General features: G+C 47.5%; 1 protein-coding gene across 1 annotated transcript in view; it reads right to left on the reverse strand.

The window, feature by feature from the left end:
* Positions 1-11,838: 11,838 nt before the first annotated feature.
* LOC142302451 (tubulin alpha-1B chain-like) overlaps positions 11,839-21,726 on the reverse strand; it is a 39,347-nt gene continuing 29,459 nt past the window's right edge. The window contains exons 3-5 of the mRNA XM_075343513.1: positions 16,228-16,450; positions 14,850-14,998; positions 11,839-12,972 (exon numbers count right to left, since the gene is read on the reverse strand). Of these exons, the coding sequence (XP_075199628.1) occupies positions 11,995-12,972; positions 14,850-14,998; positions 16,228-16,450 (1,350 nt within the window). The 3' untranslated portion in view covers positions 11,839-11,994. The remainder of the gene's footprint in view (positions 12,973-14,849; positions 14,999-16,227; positions 16,451-21,726) is intronic.

Consider the following 21,726-nt stretch of genomic DNA (forward strand, 5'->3'; position numbering starts at 1 on the left):
GATCACCGGGGCTTTATGTGGGACCCTGTCATTGTTCCGCCCACGGTACCGTATCCCAGAGCTCCGTCCCCGAAGCCTGACCCAGTTCAGGAACGTCTCCTGGCCGAGACCCTTGTCCGGGAGATGCTGTCCGGTCCTGGCGGTGAAGACCTGGCCCAGCAGTTTGTTACCGGAGTGGTTGTTAAGTTCAACCAACAGGAGGGGTATGGATTCATCCGAGAAGCAGAAACCGGGGATGACTATTTTTACAACAGAGTTCATCTGGACGTGGAAGGGCTGCCCAAGCGACTCCATACCCTGTGGCCGGGCGAGAGGGTTCAATTCCTGCCGGACGCAGGTAGCCGCGGCCTGTTTGCCGTTTGTGTCTCTCGCATGCCAACCACCCGGGAAGCGGAGCAGTGGCAACAGGAGATTGACTGGGAGGAACAACAAGAGCGGCGCCGGAGTCATGCTAGACCGATCCCGTCCGAGCCCTCTCACCACCGACGCATCACGGCTGCTGCCCCGGAAACAGCGACTGAACCGACCCTTGACCCGGAGCGGCTTCCATCCGTGGTAGCGGTAACACAAAATGTTACCAACAGGCCGGTCATCATGTTAGACACGTCGCCATCCGCACCACCACCGTCCCGGGCCGAGACGCCATCACCCCCGCGAGGAGCTGCAGCAGCTGAGCCCGTGGAGCCGCCTTACGCCCCTGTGTCCTTTAGAAGGATCCGCCGCCAGCCGGGACAATCTTTGGGGGCCTACATCCAGGCTCAAGCGGAGGAATGGAAGCGGGCCTGGCCCCAAGAGTAAGTGCCTACTGCTCATCTGATGTTTAAGTCCGGTGCTGTTAACCGGCAGAAGTTCTGTTCAAAGGTTTACGGGCCTGTTGCCCTCCAGCAAAGACCGGGAGCGCTGTTGAGCCTCCGGGCGCTACGTAGAGACCGGGAGCGCTGCTGCGCCACTAAGCGCCCCTACAGATCGGGAGCGCCGCTGAACTGGAGTCGTTGTTGTGGACTGACCTAAAAGGTTTTATTGTCTTAATCTGTTTATAGTTAAGAGCCTTGCCGGGAGGCTCGGATTTTAAGAGGGGAGGCATGTAGTGGGTGGGCCTACCCCCTACTAGTTCAGCATAGTTACCCGACATTGTTATTATTAAAAATGTTGAATTTTATTACTGTATGTGATTTTGGTGTATTAGGGCACCCCCTAGTGGTCGGGTGGGACGGCTGTTGCCACCGGGGAGGAGGAGTCGGCCGGATATCTAGGGAGAGATCGTGTGTGTGTGGGGAGAAGGATCCGGGACAGCAGGCAGTGAACATCTGCAGCGGCAAGTGTGAGTGTGTGAGTGGAACATCAAGGGACACCGGAGTGAAGGAGGTGGATGCAACCTCAGAGTCTATTCCGCTGGTGTGGGTCCAGTGTGTGCTTGACCGGAGAGTGGGAGCCCAGAGAAGAGGAGTATCTAGGGCATATCCCCACCAGAGGGCGCGTTTGGGCAGGTTGTCCCCAGCTCCACCAAGATTGCCGGAACCTGCTGTCCGGAGTGTTGTTTTTATGTGTGAATAAATGTCAGTTTTTATGCATCTCAACTTTTGCCTGAAGACTCTTTGTGCATCGGCCGATGAAGATACTGACACACACTGTCCCAGCATTGAAGAAGTGATGAAGTCAGGGATGTGCCTTGAATACAGAGCTGCCACGACTACACAGCCAGAGGCCTCCCTGCCCACTCACTTCAGGCTGATGACAGGAAGATAGTCATGACACCATGATCACGGCTTGTTTTCTTATCCACAAATATAGTAAATAAAGCGTTACTGACCAATTCACAGCAAGTCCAGGCAACCAACCACTATCTTCCTGTCATCAGCCACATGGGCGAAACTTGGGCTACTTTGTAATCATTATATGGTCCTGATACTTGATACCATGGTTGTAACTGGTCATTGTGAGATTGAGTACATCACCTTAAAGTAGTATCAATGGGAAATTATGAATTGGATTTTTTGTACAAACTTGTTGTGTTGCATCCCTGTTAGTTACCTTGGAATTGATCCAACTGCATAGGATATATGGTGCAGACGGCTCACGGGCTGCCACTGTTAACCCGATTCCAACAGTAACAAACAAATACGGGATAAATGGTTGTATGAATCTACTGTTATGTACTAGTAGTGTCGCGGCGATCGGGGACAATTTTACACACTATGGCAATGCCGGTTGATTACTAGGTGCCCCTTGCCGCATGGGCGAAGCTCTGGTTACATTACAATGACCATAGATATATGACATGGAAATAGTGGTCGCAACTAATTAACTGTTAGTGGGATACATGATCACCAAACAGTATTGATAGGAAAGTATGATATGTACCTATATACAAATTATTGTACTATATTTCCAGTCTGTAATTGTGATCAAACTGTAAATTATCCACCATTACTGTTATTGACCTACTCCAGCAGTCTAGTTAACCCTTTGAGGACTCTATTGCTGTATTAATTTTAATATGATATAATAAAGATTATGTTTTATTCAAAATTATACCACGGTTGTCTCTGTGTATAAATGCAGTGAAACATGCAGCAAAACCGCGGCAAAAACCGGCAAGTGCGCACAGGGCCTAAAAGGTTTACATTTTGGGCTAAAAAATACAAATGGATAATGATCCTAAGTCAAAATCCACACTATACTACCTCAAAAGGTGCAAACTGAAGGTTTTTACAACGGGCCTCACAGTCTCCTGATCTGAACATCATTGATAATCTGTGACTAGATCTCAAAAGTAGTGATGGGCAGTCCGGCTCCTTTTGGTGATCCGGTTCCCATGGCTCCGCTCACCAAAAAGAGCCGGCTCATTCGGATCGTTCTCGGCTCCTTATTAAATATGTGTTCACCCCAAGGTGAACACATATTTAAGATTATAGTTACGCTGCTGAAACCCCACCCACTTACAAGGGACCAATTAGATCACAGAGTGGGCGGGATTTAGACACAGGTGGGTGGGGTTTCAGCGGCAAAAAGAGCCGTTTAGAGCTTTTAGTGGCTCACTTTGGTGATCCGGCTCCTGTCAGTCACAACAGGGAGCCGGATCTTTGTGTCGGATCGTTTGCAACCGACACATCACTATTCAAAAGAGCAGTGCATGCAAGATGACCCAGGAATCTCACAGAACTGGAAGACTTTTCCAGGGAAGAATGAATGAAAATCCCTCAAACAAGAATTGAAAGACTCTTGACTGGCTACAAGAAGCATTTACAAACTGTGATACTTCCCAAAGTACTGCACAAACCATTGCATCAGCCCATTCTCTTATTTTGTTAATTTAAAAATGTAAAAGATGCAAAATTACATGTATTTTTTGCCTAAACTACAAAGGAAATGTGTGATCTATAACTTTGCCTTTTAGAGATCATTTCATCTTCAAATTGCTCAACTGTTCCCAATAAGGCTATGTGCGCACTGGAAAATGGAATTTTCTCAAGAAAATTCCACAGGTATTCAAATATTACCGCACCCGCGGTAAAAAAACCACGGGAAACCGCACCCGAAAACCGCATGCGGTTTGCTGCGGTTTTACAGCGGTATTGTTCGCGGTTTTGCGCGTGCGGGTTGGGATGTGCTTTATTGCATTCAATGCAATAAAGCACATTGAAAGAAAAAAAAAGTAATTTCATTCTGAGATAGTAGATAGATAAAGAGACAGAAGATTAGATAGAGGGATAGATGGATAGATAGATAGAAGATCGCTGCATTTCCCACGGTCGGCAGTGAGTTCACATTACCGGCCGTGGGAAATACGTAATTACTTACCGGTAATGTGTTTTTTCTGAACCCATGACGGCACCACGAGAGAGGGGATCCGCCCTTCAAGGACAGGAAACCTCCAGAATAAAAAGGGGCGGCACCTCTCCCCGCATCAGTTGATTACCGAGCATGACAGGACCTCCGAAACAAGGAACATCGTTAAAAAACATATCCCGCCACCATAACCGCCCAGTGAAGAGGAGTGAAAAGGGAAGCAAACTAGCAACCCCCAAGTCCAGGGAGGGAATGTAAGGGTGCCATCATGGGTTCAGAAAAAACACATTACCGGTAAGTATTTACGTATTTTTCCAGCACCCATGACGGCACCACGAGAGAATTACAGAGAGGAAGACCTAGGGAGGGACAACAGTTTGCAGAACCCGCCTCCCAAAGGTGATGTCGGTGAACGACAAATCAAGGCGATAGTGATTAAAAAAAAGGTGGACGGAGAAGACCAGGTTGCCGCCTTACATATCTGCTCGATGGAGACCTCCGATCTCTCCGCCCAGGAAGATGCCATCGCCCGCGTGGAGTGTGCCTTCAAACCAGGAGGTACGTCTTCCCCCCCGGCTGCGTAGGCAACCAAGATGGCATCCCTGATCCACCTTGCCAAAAGTGGATTTAGAAGCCTTAAGCCCCTTTCTACAACCCTGGAAGACTACAAACAGAGACTTATCCCTCCTCCCTTCCGAGGTGACCAACAGATACCTTTGAAGACAACGCCTAACATCCAGGCAGTGCCATCCCATCTCTTCCGGAGTAGAAGGGTTGGCATAAAAAGAGGGGAGCACTATTTCTTGTGATCTATGGAAGTGGGAATGCACCTTCGGCAAATAGGCAGGGTCAGTACGTAAAACTACTCGGTCCTCAAAAAACTGGGTATACGGAGGAGAAATGGATAAGGCCTGAAGGTCACTAACCCTACGGGCAGAAGTGAGGGCGACCAGAATCGTCTTAAGGGACAGATGCTTGAGAGAGATAGAATCTAAGGGCTCAAATGGGGGCCGTGTTAAAGCTGAAAGGACCAAGTTAAGGTCCCAGGACGGAAGAGGCATGGTTCCCCGAGGCTTAGACCTAGCACAGGACCTAACGAACCTAGATATCCAGGGATCTCCAGCCAGGGCATGGTTATACAAGGCGCTCAGTGCGGAGATTTGCACCTTAAGGGTACTAACGGATAGACCCAGTTCCCAACCCTTCTGGAGAAATTCCAGGACAACCGGGACGGAGGGTGGTTTAGTAGGATCCGCACCCGAAGAGGTCAGGAATTTCGCCCAAATATGCCCATAAATGCGAGTAGTGACAGGCTTTCTGCACTGCATCAAGGTGGAGATCAAACCCTGAGAAAACCCCTTAGTGCCTAATAGCGACCTCTCAAGAGCCACGCCGTCAGGTGTAACCTGGTGTGCTGTGGGTGGAAGGCTGGACCCTGGGATAGGAGATCCGGTAGGTCCGGGAGAACCCACGGATCGGTGACTGACAGACGCGTCAGCCAAGAAAACCAAGGCCTCTTCGGCCAAAAGGGTACTATGAGAATCACGACTGCTTGATCCTCCCGTATCTTCCTGAGTACTGCAGGGAGGAGGATGAGTGGAGGGAAGGCATATGCGAGGCGGAAGTCCCACTTGAGCAACAGCGCGTCCACCGAGTGGGGACGATCCCTTGGATCCAGGGAACAGAATCGGGGAACCTTCCTGTTGGCCCGAGTTGCAAAGAGGTCTATCTCGGGAACCCCCCACATCCCCGTTATCCTGTTGAAAACGGACTGATTTAGAGACCATTCGCCCTGGTGAAACTGGGTGCGACTGAGAAAGTCCGCCAAATCCTTCTCCTTCCCTCGGATGTGTACTGCCGACAGGGAACCCAGATGAGCCTCTGCCCGAGACATGATCCTGCTTGCGACGGACATGAGGTGTCTGGAGCGAGTACCCCCCTGGTGGTTGAGATAAGCTACCGTCGCTTGGTTGTCCGACAGAACTTTTACATGTCGACCCCTTAACCACGGCATGAAATGACCCAACGCCTTTTCCACTGCCAGCAATTCCCTTGTATTCGAGGAATTTTGAGCTTCTTCTCCAGACCATCGTCCCTGAATGAAATGAGCGTCCAGATGTGCCCCCCAACCGTAGAGACTGGCGTCGGTGGTTACCACCACGGGCTCTGGCGCCCTCCAAGGCACCCCTCTGCCCAAGTGGACCGGATCTAGCCACCAATAGAGGGACTGCAATGTGCGATGTTTGAGAATGATGAGTCTGTCCAGATGGTCCCCGTGAGCCGTCTGATGCTGTAAGATATTCCACTGTAGGACCCTGGTGTGTGCCTGAGCCCATCTGACGGCCGGGATGGCCGCAGTCAGGGAGCCCAGGAGGGACATCGCACCCCGGAGAGACAGACGCCGGTGCCTCAGAGTCCGGTCTGAGTCCGAAGGGCTTCCACTTTGGAAGGAGGCAACCGACTGAGTTGAGTGTTGGAGTCCCAAATGAGTCCCAGAAACAGCTGAACCTTTAATGGAATTAATCTGGACTTTTCCTCGTTGATCAACCAGCCCAACTCCCGCAGGGAAGCTTGCACCTGCCGGAGAAGGGCCGCACAATGAAGAGCTGAGGTGCCCACAATCAAGAAGTCGTCCAGATAAGGAATCAGAAGGACCTCTCTCTGACGCAGATATGCCGACATTTCTGCTATTATCTTTGTAAAAATCCTCGGGGCGATGGCCAGACCGAAGGGGAGGGCTTTGTATTGGAAATGGCAGACCCGACCGTCCATGTGGAGGGCTATCCTGAGGAAGCATTGGAAGAGAGAGTGGATTGGGACATGATAATATGCATCGCGTAAGTCTATGACAGCCATGTGACAGTGGGGATACAGATATTTCACTATGGACCGCACGGACTCCATCTTGAAGCTGTCTATTTGAAGGAACCGGTTGAGGGCTTTCAGGTTGATGATTGTGCGATAGGAACCATCGGGCTTCCCTACCAGAAAAAGGGTGGAATAGAACCCTTCTCCCTGTTCCCTTGAGGGAACTTCCACTAGAACCCTCTTGAAGAGGAGGTGACGGACCTCTGCTTCCAACGCCAGCTGTTCCGCTGGGGAACGACGCAGAGGGGTAACCACGAACCGGTGAGGAGGAGGTCGAAGGAAGGGGAGCCGGAGGCCGGAGCGTATAAGGGCCAGTATCCATGCACTGGAGGAAATCCTTTCCCAAGCCGGAAGGAACTGAGAGAGCCTCCCTCCGACCTGGGAAAGCGAGTCACTTGGACGACTTATTCTGATCTTTTGAGGGGCCCTTGAACATGAACCCCTTTCCCTGAGTCTTTCTATCGGACCAGGTATTCCGATCCCGTGGTCGGGTGGGGTGGCGAACTGGCTTCCTCCGAAAGGACCGCCGTGAAGAAGGAAACGATGGAAAGGGAAAGCCGCCCTTCTTGTCGCTAGCTTTTTCCAGGATGTCATCCAGTACCGGCCCGAACAGAAATTCACCTTGACAAGGGATATTGCAGAGTTTAGACTTAGTTTGCAGATCCCCCGGCCAGCATTTCAGCCAGAGAGCCCTTCTAGCCGCATTGGAGAGGGATGCTGACTTTGCCGCCAACTTAGTGGAGTCCGCCGAGGTGTCTGCAAGGAAGGCCGCCGCCCCCCGCAACTTGGAGAGGGAGGACGCAATCTCCTCCTTAGGTGCTCGGGATCTAAACAGGTCTTCCAGTTCGTCAATCCATATAGTCAGGGATCTAGCCGTACAGGTAGCCGCAATGGCGGGTCTTAGTCCTCCGGCAGCAGCTTCCCAGGTATTCTTTAGGAAGTGATCAACTTTCTTATCTAATGGGTCTTTCAGGGAGCCCATGTCCTCAAATGGCAAGGCAAACTTTTTGGATGCCTTAGCGACAGCCACATCCAATTTTGGCGCCTTATCCCATGTGGAGCAGGAGGCCTCCTCAAACGGATATTTTCTCTTAAAGGCGCCAGGAATGGAATGCTTCTTATCAGGTCTCTTCCATTCCCGGGCAATTAAGGCTTGTATCTTATCCACCACCGGGAAGGAGCGTCGTTTCTTCTGCTCCATGCCCCCGAACATCCTATCCTGGATAGATTTTTCAGGTTTCTCATCTGTGAGGCCCATGGTGGTCCTCACCGCCTTAACTAACTTCTTCATATTATCTAGTGGAAAGCACTGGCGACCCCCTGAGTCACTATCAGAGGAGGAGCGGGACGTAGAGCCAGAGGAATCACATTCCCCATCCGACCTATCAGAGTTCTCGTGGGTAGGCGAAGGGGCTCGAGAACCCCCAGCACTTTGTGCTCCAGACAGGGATCGGAGGGAGTCCCTGACTTCTTCCCGTATGAGGGACCGGAGGTCGGAAGCAAATCCTGGCTGTTCCTCCGACAAAGTTTGCTGAATGCAGCCTTTGCACAATCTCTTAGTCCAAGAACCAGAAAGTTCTTTACAGCACAAGGCACATTCCTTATGTCTGGATTTAGATAAACACTTCTTAGGTTTACTGCGATCCTATAAAAAAAACAGACAATATGACCACCATTAAAAGCGGAACAACTGAGGTGCACTCACCCACCGATGCCCAGAGGCTATACCGGTTCAGCAGGGCCCTCATCTGACTTCCTTCCTCTAGAAGGCCGTCTTCTGTCAGGAGAGTCAGGGTCCTTCCGCTTGGAGGACCGGTCATCAGTCCCCCCACGCTTGACCCCTGAGCCGGTGACACTGTAATCCTTGCCACCCTTCTGCTGCCGCTTCAGGGAGGAAGTATCATGATCAGAGGGAGGTTTTGGAGAGGAGGGAGGTGAAGGAGACGCCGCTGACTGCTTGTCCGTCATGGTAACAGAGCACAGGCACCATAGAGAGGATTGCCGCTCTAAATTTCAAAGACAGTCTGGCGACTCCGCCCCCACTTCCGGCGGATGTCCCATCCGGCTCCACAGGCCGCCCGTCCAATAGGAAAAAACGCGCGCCTGCGCACAGCCCGGACATCTCCTTTCCACCCACAACATGGTGCTCCTCCTGGAAGCGCCACATCATCAGCCGCCACGAGGACGCCCCGCAGGGATCGCAGCAGCCGTCCCCCTCATCTCGGCCTGGTGCCGGCACGCGCAGACAAGACGCTGGTAAGGAGAGGAGGGGGGGGAGGAAGGGAAGGAGCCCGTGCGCAGACATAACCCCCGTGGGTACGCTGCGACGGGAGAGCCCTGCGGACAGGTCCCTTGGAAGATCCACTTACCTGCCCCGCAGGCTCCTGGCGCTCCAATCGGGCGCGCTGTACGCACTCCGGACCCCCATGGGTCTGTTGCGGCAGCTCCACAGCACCTCGGCCGACCGCAGCAGGACCCGTGCCGCTGCCAGAGCCGGCCGACCGGGCGCCGGACTTGAATCTTCGGCCCATCAGGACCTTCTTGGATCTCTGGAGGCTCCCTGTTCAAGGACAGGAAACCAACTGATGCGGGGAGAGGTGCCGCCCCTTTTTATTCTGGAGGTTTCCGGTCCTTGAAGGGCGGATCCCTTCTCTCGTGGTGCCGTCATGGGTGCTGGAAAAATTACCAGTAATTACCTCTACTGTCTCGCTGCGAGACAGCAGAGGTAATTCAGCGCTGTGTGTTAGTCGCGGCTGGATGTAAGCAGCGCAGGACGCCGGAGCTGTGGATTACACCGGAGCTTTGTTTCGGGAGGGGTTAATAAAAGGGTGAACGAGGCTTGTTTGTTTTATTTAAAATAAAGGATTTTTCGGTGTCTGTGTTTTATTCACTTTACTTATGGGTTGATCATGTCAGCTGTCACATAGACGCTGCCATGATCAAGCCTGGAGTTAATGGCGGCGATCCGCCATCATTAACTCCTTGTATTACCCTGCTGCCACTGCTACACGGCGGCAGGAAGAGCCGGGGACACGCCGGTACTGCCGCATAATGCATGCGACAGTCCCAGGGCAGCTGCGGCTGATATCGGCTGCGGGAGGGGGAGTGAGGCGGGGGACATTAACCCTGCCCCTCTCCCTCCCCAGCCTGAGTATACCGGGCCGCCGCTGTGTGCTTACCTCGGCTGGACGGTAAATATGCAGCGGAGCCCACGTGTTTTGTTTTCTAGATTTCTGTTTGCTTTCTATGTGTGTTCTATGTGTCTGTGATGTCTATGTGCGTGATGTGTGTGTTTACTCTCTGCTTTGCTTCCTCTTCCTGTAATGACATCACTTCCCTGCAAAACCGCAGACAAGCGATGTACATTACCGGAGGTAAACCGCAAAATACCGCAGGGAATAACGCAGGAAACCGCAGTGAACCGCACAGAATTTGCTGCCTGCGTTATTCCCTGCGGGATTTCAGTGATTAACATTGGAGTCAATGTAGTGAAATCCTGCAGCGACGTGCGGAAAAGAATTGACATGCAATTGTTTTTGCTGCGGGAATTCTGCAGCAAAACATGCAGCTGTCAAATTCCGCCTAGTGCGCACAGGATTTTTTTTGCCCATAGGTTTTGCTGGTGATTCACTGCAGAGATGTTATGAACATTTTCTGCAGCAAAACATGCAGCAAAACTGCAAAAAATCCGCGGCAAAATCCGGTAAGTACGCACAGGGCCTAACAGTAATTTTGACCAAGTGTACTGTCACGAGAGACAGTCAGTCATGTGGTTTCTGGCTATATAAGGTCACAGCATCTGGCTGCAGAAAATGCTCCTTGACTTTCTATTGTTCCTGCTGTTAGTATTCATTGTACTAGGGAGATTTCCTGATTTTCATCTTTCCCTCTTTTAAAGCCAGCAGGAGCTCACCTTGCACCCAGCTACTGATCTTTAGCGATCTCTTGGTGCTTAAATACTCTTTTCCCCAGACTGGTGCTGATATTATTCAGTTGATATCAGCTGTAGTTGCAAGCCGGTGACTTGTACTCATCTGTAGTTTCATTGCTGAAGCTTGCAGAATTCCTACCCATGTCATCTGTGGATACGTAGTTAATGCTTTCCTCCTCCCATGTGTCCTCCTTTAGCATTTAGTGGCATAGACGAAGAGCTCATCCCATTTGTTCCCAATTTAGGGTCTAGCACTAGGGATACCATGTATGTATACACTTTTAAACTGAAGGAAACGATTTTAATGCATATTGAATAAATGGATAATTTTTTTATTTATTTTTTTTTTTTAAAAGCCCTTTGATTTAGATGCTGGATTTTTCTCTCATTCTACTGATCACAGTCTGGCCGGCTGGCAAATTGGTCCATGCAGCATCCTGCGTTTTGTGGTCATCCTCTGGATTGCATTAGCTAGTTCCAAATGTACTTTTTCTATTTATACCTAGGGGCAGGTATCCGACTCAACACATAGGTGCAAAACCTATCTTGGGTGGTGAGGGAACCCCAGGGACCAGCAGTAGGTTTGGTCAGAGGGTGGGGGTGGGGGGGGCTCACCATCTAGTGGTCTGCTACTCTGGCAAATCCTTAAAGAGATACCTTATCCTCCCCTGCAGCACTGTCACAGTTCTAGTGATTTCTGAAAGCAAGCATAGGATATTTTTTATTTTACAAGGATAAATAGAGTAAGGGTTGACCATGATGAAGTACCACTTCACGCTTGGTCACCAACATTAGATTGCTGGTAGGGTGGGATACAGATGTCTAGCAGTTCAGTTCCCACCGATATACATGAAGGCTGACTGCCAGTACAGGAGAACTCCCTACACTAAAGTGCTGTGGAATCCTCTTCCTCCTGGACTTCAACTTTAAACTTATGCCACAGCAGTTACAGGGCAAACCACATGGCCAAGAACATTTACAGCTGTCGTGTTAAGTCATGATGTAGCACCATGGGAAATTAGATCATAAAATCTGTACCCAACGTTGCACATGAAAAGTTTATCAAAATGCATTTAATTTTAGTTTGAATTAAAATAATTTAGATCGAGATTATTTCAGTCCAGTCACCTTTACAGAAAGGCCATGGAATCAGATTACTGAATGCCAGACTGATGCATCACATTTTATTGATAGAAAAGCAGCAGAAATACTCTTTTAATCATCAATACAAGTTCATAGGGTCCATACATAGTCAGCAGGAAATACAGACGATACACACAAGACCTTTTGTATATCTGAAATTGTTAAAACATACAAGATAGTTGAGCAGTTAAATATTTAAGATATTCTATACAACAGGTAATTGAATGCCAGCATTTAGACTTTTGTCATCAAGCTGAAGCTGTTCAGTATTCATCATCCTCCTCCTCTCCACCGTCTACAGACTCTGTTCCCACCTCTTCATAATCCTTCTCCAGAGCAGCCATATCCTCTCTTGCTTCAGAGAACTCCCCTTCTTCCATCCCCTCTCCCACATACCAGTGGACAAAAGCCCTCTTCGAATACATGAGGTCAAACTTATGGTCCAATCTAGCCCAGGCTTCTGCAATTGCTGTAGTATTACTCAGCATGCAGACAGCACGTTGAACTTTTGCCAAGTCCCCTCCTGGGACCACAGTAGGGGGCTGGTAATTGATCCCCACTTTGAATCCAGTAGGACACCATTCAACAAACTGGATTGACCGCCTTGTCTTAATAGCTGCTATGGCAGCATTTACATCCTTGGGCACCACATCACCCCTGTACAACAAGCAGCAGGCCATGTATTTACCACGCCTAGGGTCACATTTTACCATCTGATTTGAATATTCAAAGCATGCATTAGTAATCTCTGGCACCGACAGCTGTTCGTGATAAGCTTTCTCTGCCGATATTATGGGGGAGTAAGTTACTAGTGGGAAATGTATTCTAGGATAAGGCACCAAGTTAGTCTGGAATTCTGTCAAGTCAACATTTAACGCACCGTCAAATCTCAAGGAGGCAGTAATAGAGGAAACTATTTGTGCAATTAATCTGTTAAGGTTGGTATAAGTAGGACGCTCAATGTCCAGGTTACGGTTACATATATCATAAATCGCCTCATTATCTACCATGAAAGCACAGTCTGAGTGCTCTAGAGTCGTGTGGGTTGTCAGAATTGAATTGTAAGGTTCCACAACGGCAGTAGAGATCCTGGGAGCAGGATACACTGAGAACTCAAGCTTAGACTTTTTCCCATAGTCAACAGAAAGACGCTCCATCAATAGCGAAGTAAAGCCAGAGCCTGTGCCACCTCCAAAACTGTGGAATACCAAAAACCCTTGAAGACCGCTACATTGGTCAGCCTGTAAGAGACGAGAAAAGAAACTTATTAAATTACTGCTAGATATGCAAATTGAGCATCAGAAAGTGAAGGCCAACATACATTTAAGAGGTTGAAGTTTAAAAATTATCCCCCATCCACAGGATAAAGCTGGTGTCACACATAGCGACAACGACATCGCTGTTACATCACCATTTTCTGTGACGTAACAGCGATCTTGTAAGTCGCTGTTATGATCGCTGCTTAGCTGTCAAACAGCGACGCAGCAGCGATCATAACGTCGCTACATGTGCAGAGAGCAGGGAGCCGCGCACACTGCTTAGCGCTAGCTCCTTGCTCTCCTAGCTACAGTACACATCGGGTTAATTACCTGATGTGTACTGCAGCTACATGTGCACAGAGCAGGAGCCGGCACTAGCAGCAAGAGCGGCGGAGGCTGGTAATGAAGGCAAATATCGGGTAACCAGGGAAAGGTCTTCCCTTGGTTACCTGATGTTTACAGCTTTCCGCAGCTGCCAGATGCCAGCTCCTGCTCCCTGCTAGCTTCATTTCGTCGCTCTCTCGCTGTCACACAGCGATGTGTGCTTCACAGCGGGAGAGCGACGACGAAAAAAAAAATGAAGCAGGACATTCAGCAACCACCTCACAGCAGGGGCCAGCTCGTTGCTGGATGTCACACACAGCGACGGGACGTCACTGCAACGTCACAGAAACGTCACAGAAAATGGTGACGCAGCAGCGACGTCGTTGTCGCTGTGTGTGACACCACCTTACGGGGATAAGTTACTGATTGTTGGAGATCCAATTGCAGTGTTCTCCACTGATCCCAAGAGCTGGAGCTCTGAAGCCTCCTGGCTGTATGGAGTAGGTCTGTCATGCACACAGCCTTTACATTCATTCTAATAGGAGTGTCAAAGATCAGCCAGGCTCCGCACTTGGCAAGATTCGGCATGCTTAAGAATAAATTGTAGCAGTAGGTTGCATGTCGAGGGTCTCAGGAATCAGATTTCTGAGGGTCACAGCAGACCTCCACTAATCAGAGTTATGCTCTCAGAGCTGGGGGCTAACAAACTTGTGAACCAGGGCTGTGGAGTCGGTAAGCCAAACCTTCGACTCCGACTCAGACTCCTCAAATTCTCTTGCACCGACTCCGACTCCGACTCCTACATATATTGCTTAGTTAGGTGAAAAATTTATTGTAGTACATGAATATGTGTATGTGAACATCAGACATTTAATAATTTTTATGATACGATAATCAAGATATTTGGATAGAACATAAAATATATTTATTGGAATACAACTTTAGAACACAAAAAACTGTAATAAATTGTAAATATGTAATACACTATGTAATATACAGTAGATTACATATATATCTTGTGTGTGTGTATATACACTGTGATATATATATATATATATATATAACATATTTACAATTTATTAGTTTTTTGTGTTCTAAAGTTGTATTCCAATAAATATTTTATGTTCTATCCAAATATCTTGATTATTGTATCATAAAAACATTTAAATGTCTGATGTTCACATTGTACTACAATAAATTTTTCACTTAAATATAAGCATTATACTAAATGTTATTTAGTAAAATATTCAGCACATTCTGCATTGCACTCCTGTCCCCAATTTATTATATATTTTAGGAGTCGGAGTCGGTGCATTTTATACCGACTCAGACTCCACCAAAATGAGCTCCGACTCAGACTCCACGACTCCGACTCCACAGCCCTGTTGTGAACACCCCCATCAAGGTATATAGCCAATTGTTAAGGTATGGTGTGTGGGGGGGGGGGGGGTGAGGTGAGAAGTTTAATATGATAACCAACATAAGGGCTAGTATAGGAATGGAAGACATGGCTACCTCAGCCTGAATGTACTTGCCAGCTTTCGCACTTTGTCCAGCACAGAATCTATTAACTCTTTGCCTATTGTATAGTGCCCACGAGCGTAGTTGTTAGCAGCATCTTCTTTTCCAGTAATAAGCTGCTCTGGATGGAACAAGCCTTTATATAGTCCATTTCGAGTCTCATCTGGAAAGAAAATTGCTGGAGTTAATGGAAGCTAATCAAAAAAGTTAAATTGCCCATCTAAAACTACTTTACTCCATTTATAAAAACCACAAAGAACTATATAAAAAAAAACAAAACAAAAAAAAAAACCACACACACACACACACACACACACACACACACACACACACACACACACACACACACACACACACACACACACACACACACACACACACACACACACACACACACACACACACACACACACACACACACACACACACACACACACACACACACACACACACACACACACACACACACACACACACACACACACACACACACACACACACACACACACACACACACACACACACACACACACACACACACACACACACACACACACACATCAAAAAGGAGCCAAGACAAATTATATGTGCACACACAGAATGAGATGCACCTATATAGTGCTGTTTTGCCCGCCTGACCTGGGTTTCTGGCGTCATTTATAGGTCACAGTTCAGACTGTATTTCACTCATTATATGATGGGCTCCCAGTGCAAGCCTTATTAGTGTGCATGTCTTATGCTAAGCAGCTGCCCCTCCCCCCTAGTGTGGAGGTTGAGTGGCTGTGACATCAGCATCTTGCACCTCGGCTGCAGCCATCTTTATGAGGAAGGCTCACCACATTCTGTGTGTGCACATATCATTTGTCTTGGCTCCTTTTTGGTGTTTTTTTTTTCTCCATTTATCCAGGGGCAACCATAGCATTGGTGCCATTGCACAGGGGCTCCATTTCCACCTCTGAAGTGGTAAACTCCTATCACAAATGCATTAGTCTGCAAATGCTCCAGAAATAATGACTGGAGGAGTGATGTCCATGGTTGACCACTGCACTCTTCAGCTGGGGCTCTCCAGAGTCCTGTGCTCAGGGGGAATCCAGTGATCAACAAGTTATAACTAGGGATGATCGCGAATATTTGCCGAATAAATCAATCGCTACTCGACCATTTGTGAATATTCGATGCGCAATGCAAGTCTATGGAAAACCTCGAACAACAACAACTATTCAGGCTTACCATAGACTTACATTGCGCATCGAATATTAGCATAGCGGCGACCTAGTCGGAAAATATTTGCAAAGCCGAATATTTGAGGTATTCGATCATCCCTAGTTATAACCCACCCTGTAACCTTTTAATACCAAAGAACTTCACTTGAGACAAGAATGGATACTGTACCTATGACCGTTTCTTCCAAGTCAACAAAAACAGCTCTTGGCACATGCTTTCCTAACCCAGTCTCACTGAAGAAGGTGCCAAATGAGGAGTCCACAGCTTGTCTGGTCTTTTCAGGTTGTATTACCCCATCTGGTTGGATTCCATGTTCCAAGCAGTACAGCTCCCAGCAGGAGTTGCCCATCTGAACACCTGCCTGGCCTACATGGATAGATATGCATTCCCTCTGCAAAATAAGATCAGAAGAATTGTGTATTTCTGTTATACAGCACCATTAATTAAAGTATTCAGACATCACATACCCAATTGGGGGCGGGTTGCAATCAATCCTTGTCAGTATTTCATTGGTGTATGTGGAAGCTAGAAATAATATTTTTTCCATATCATGTGTAGTGTTACTCTGTGCAAGTTAGCTTGAGACATCCTTCATCTAATCTAGGTAGTATTGATGCCATGCATGCTGTTTATCACCTACCCAGGGAAGATGATCAATCAGTATTGTGGTCCAACACCAAGATCCCAGCTAGCAGCTGGATATAAACATCACTGTTTACTGTCAATTTGCCCAATATGTAGCAACCATTGCCAAATACTGCAGATTAGCTCTTATTCAAGAGTGCGAGCTGGTCGTCAATATCCAGTAGCAACAGTGCAGCGACATTCAATGTGCACATTCAGCCACTGCAGATTCAGATTATAGTAGGATAGGGATGTTGGACACCCACTCATCTGATATTAACCCAAGGATACGTTATATGCCTGGAGAACCTTTTAACCCATATATGTGCGTTACAGAGTGGGGAGAGGGCTTGGGAGCAGAGTATACTCATCACGCAGTAGATAGCTATTGTGCGACGCCCCAGGGCTGTGGGGTACTTGTCCTGGGCGTGCAGAGGGAGGGGGGGGAGAGAAGAATACAGGTGGTCCATGACCAGTTACGTGACCCTGGGGGTTGGTCCGATTTAAAAAAAAAAAAAACAAAAACACCCACCCACACGACTATGCTGGTTACTATACTAGGTTATTGGGGCCGCCACTGCAGGTCCCTGCTGGGGCTGATTGAGTAGGGCAGCTTAGGTGTTTTGAGCCCTCTGCAAGCAGGGACAGGCCCCAGCAGTGGATGATGAAGGGGGAAATGATAGGGGACAGTCAGCATGTGCGCAAAGGAAACAGTCTACACCGGCATTGCAGTTTCAACTTTCCTTTATTGGCCTGGCGTACCTGGGGCCGGTTACAGGTGTTCCCGCTCCCTTTGTTCTCTGCTAGCTGTGACATGGGTTGGCTGTCCTCTGTGCACACTTGTTGTTAATGGGCTCCCGTGGCCTAGAGCTGCTTGAGTCCCTTCTCTTCAGTCTTGGTCCTATTGCAGGCAGCCTGAACTATTTAACCCCTTAACGACCGCCGATACGCCTTTTAACGGCGACAAATTAGGGTACTTCTTCCTATCCGCCGCTTTTTAACGGCGGTCGGAAAAAAGGGTCTAGCGCCCCCCAGAGTCAGAAAATTTCCGGGGTCTCAGCTGCCGGGGGTAGCTGAGACCCTGGAGATCATGATTCTGGCCGTTTTTTCTGGTCCCCGCTCACCTGATGACCGGTATACACCGTATACCGATGATCAGGTTACAGTAAATGACCGCGCCGGTAAAAAATGATTTCTCTCTCATCTGGCATGATCAAACATGCCAGATGGGAGATAAATCTTTTTCCCGGTTCCCTCCGGTCCCCTCGGTATCCCCAAAGTGCCCCCCCTGACCCCCAACCCCCAACCCCCTCCCGAAAATCCAAGATGGCCGCGCGCACCGGCGAGCACAGCAGCGTGCCGGCCGCATTTACACTTTTCTTATGGTTTCTGTCGTATGTGCCATAACACATGCGACAGAAACCTGCTCCCTAGGCCCTACCGGGTCCACCCCTATCCCCCCCGGTGTCATACATACCTGTCGGAGCACTGATCCCCCGCGGCCCCCTCCTCCGGCTCCTTCACAGCAGACGCCGGTCACATGTGCAGAGCGCGGCTGTCAGCTTCCTGTGTTCAGGACGCTGGCTGCTGCTGCTGCTCGGCACACTGCAGCTGTGACCCAGGGAGGGTGGGTGCAGATTCTTTGCACCCACTCTCCTCAAATGGAGGGTCTGCAATACTAGAAAATGGGGGATACGATCCCTGAACGTGTCCCCCATATTCTAGAAGGTCCAGAGTCGACGTGGGACGTCCAAATGGATTACAGCGGATTTTTTTTTCTTTTCTTTTCAATAAATTGGTCAATCAGGGAATGTTTTTTCAAATAATTTTTTTTGTTGTCAATTTTTTTTTTTTATTACTGTCAATTAGTTATGTCGGGTATCTGATAGACGCCGTGACATAACTAATTGCTGGGCTTGATGCCAGGTGACATTACACACCTGGTATCAACCCCATTTATTACCCCGTTTGCCAACGCACCAGGGCGCGGGATGAGCTGGGGCAAAGCGCCAGAATTGGCGCATCTAATTGATGCGCCACTTCTGGGGTGGCTGCGGCCTGCTATTTTTAGGCTGGGAAGAGTCCAATAACCATGGCTCTTCCCATCCTGAGAATACCAGACCCCAGCTGTCAGCTTCACCTTGGCTGGTGATCTAATTTGGGGGGACCCCACGTTTGTTTTGTTTTTTTTAATTATTTATTTATAAATAATTAATAAAAAAAAAAAAAAAAAGCTTGGGGAGCCCTCCAAATTGATCACCAGCCAACGTGAAGCTGTCAGCTGTGGTTTGCAGGCTACAGCTGTCTGCTTTACCCTAGCTGGCTATCAAAAATAGGGGGGGACCCCACGTCATTTATTTTAATTATTTTTTTTTCTTTTTGGGCTAAATACAAGGCTAGGCACCCTTTAGTGCCACATGAAAGGCACTAAAGGGCGCCAGCTTAGAATATGCAGGGGGGGGTGGGACGTTATATATGTTTGACATCTATCCATTCATCCATTGTAGCATTTTAGGCTATGTGCCCACAATCAGTGTTTGCAGCGTTTTGGGCGCAGAGTGTTTTCCCTGTGTCCATAACGCAGCGTTGTGCAGTAGAAGCACAGTTGAAGGATTTTTAGAAATCCCGTGCCCACTGCTTTTCTCCGCAGCATAAACCGACCTGTGGCGCAGCTTCCCGAGCCTCAGCATGTCAATTTATGCTGCGGAGATGAGTGTGCTCTGCAGGTAGCATAGAGCTCCACAGCAGCCTGAACCCAAATCGTGGGCATGGGCAGCTGCGTTCTCCCGTGAACAACACTCACATCTCTGCAGGAAGGCTGACACTGTACTGGACGTCGTGTCGCTGGATCATGGCCACAGCCTAAAAGAAAGAAATTTGTTGCTACAGCAACATTTTTGTGAAGTACCTGTGGATTCAAAATGCTTACTATACTTCTGAATAAAATCCTTGAGGGGTCCAGTTTCCAAAATGGAGTCACTTGTGGGGGGGGTTTCTAATGTATAGGTACCCAAGAGGCCCTGCTAATGTGACATGGTGCGCGCAATTTATTTCAACTTTTCCAAAATTCAAATGGTGCTCCTTCCATTCCAAGCCCTCCTATATATCCAAACAGAGGTTTTTGGCCACATATGGGGTATCCCTGCGCTCACAAGAAGTTGGATAACAACCTGTGGGGTCCATGTTTTGTTGTTGCCTCTTGAAAAAGTGAGAAATGTGATGCTAAAGAAACATTTTTGTGAAAAAAAATGAAAATTTTCAATATGGCAACCTAAGCTTATCAAATTCTGTGAAGTATTCGTGGATTCAAAATGCTCAATATACACCTAGATAAAAGCCTTGAGGTTTCTTGATTCCAGAATGGGGTCAATTGTGGGGGGCCCTCCACTGTTTAGGCACTTTAGGGGGCTTTCCAAATGCGACATAGCGTCCACTAATTATTCCAGCCAAATGTTCAGTCAAATTGCACTCCTTCCCTTTCAAGACCTGCCGTGTGCCCAAACAGTTGATTTCCACCACATATAAGATATCACCAAACTCAGGAGAAATTTCAGAATATATTTCATGGTGATTTTTTTCCTGTTACCCTTGTGAAAAAAAAGCTACCTGGTTGAAGTAACAATTTTGTGGTAAAATTTTATTTTTTATTTTCATGGCTCAACGTTATAAACTTCTGTGAAGCACCTGGGGGTTCAGGGTACTCAAACATCTAGATAAATTCCTTGAAAGGCCTAGTTTCCAATATGGGGTCACTTGTGGTGGTTTTTTGCTGTTTACGTACCTTAGGGGTCCTCCAAATGCAACATGGTGCCCGCAATCTTTTTCAGCCAAATTTCCTTTCCAAAATTCAAATATTGCTACTTTCGTTCCAAGCCCTCCCATTTGTCCAAACAAAGGTTTCAGACCACATGTGAGGTATCACCGCGCTCATAAAAAAGTGGGTAACAAACATTTGGGTCAAATTTTTGGAATTACCTCTTGAAAAAGTGAGAGAATTGATGCTAAAGCAACATTTGAGAAAAAAAAAAAAAATTGCAATTTTCAATATGACAAAGTAACGTTATCAAAATCTGTGAAGTACCTGTGGGTCCAAAATGCTCAGTATACCCCTCGATAGAAGCCTTAAGGGGTCTAGTTTCCAAAATGGGGTCACTTGAGGGGGGTTCCTGCTGTTTAGGTAGCTTAGGGGATCTGTAAAAGCAACATGGTGCCCGCAATCTGTTTCAGCCAACTTTGCTTTCCAAAATTCAAATATTGCTCCTTTCATTCCAAGCTCTCCCATTTACCTAAACAAAGGTTTCTGACCACATGTGGGGTATCGGCGCGCTCATAAGAAAGTGGGTAACAAAGTGTGAGGTCCAATTTTTGGTGTTACCTCTTGAAAAAGTAAGAAAATTAGTGCTAAAATAACATTTTTAGGTAAAATGTTATTTATTTTTTCTTCATTCCATATTACTTTAGTTCCTGTGAAGCACCTGAAGGGTTAATGAACTTCTTGAATGTGGTTTTGAGTACCTTGAGGGGTGCAGGTTTTAGAATGGTGTCACTTTTGGGTATTTTCTGTCACCCAGGCCTCTCAAAGTCACATCAAATGGGATGTGGTCCCTAAAAAAAAAAAAAAAAAAAAAAAAAAGGTTTTGTAAATTTTGCTGAAAAAATGGGAAATTGCTGATGAACTTTGAACCCTTTTAACTTCCTAACCCCAAAAAATTTTGTTTCAAAAATTGCGCTGATCTAAAGTAGACAAGTGGGAAATGTTATTTATTAACTATTTTGTGTGACATAACTCTCCGGTTTATGGGCATAAAAAATTAAAAGTTTTAAACTTGCAAAATTTTTAATTTTTTTGTCAAATTTCAGATTTTTTCACAAATAAAATAAAAAAATATCCTAAATTTACCTCTAACATGAAGCCCAATATGTCACGAAAAAAAAACAAGCTCAGAATCACCAGGATCCATTGAAGCGTTCCAGAGTTATAACCTTATAAAGTGACACTGGTCAAAATTGCAAAAAATGGCCTGGGCATGAAGTACAAATCTG

Source organism: Anomaloglossus baeobatrachus, chromosome 4, assembly GCF_048569485.1.
Source record: "Anomaloglossus baeobatrachus isolate aAnoBae1 chromosome 4, aAnoBae1.hap1, whole genome shotgun sequence".
Lineage (NCBI taxonomy): Eukaryota > Metazoa > Chordata > Amphibia > Anura > Aromobatidae > Anomaloglossus > Anomaloglossus baeobatrachus.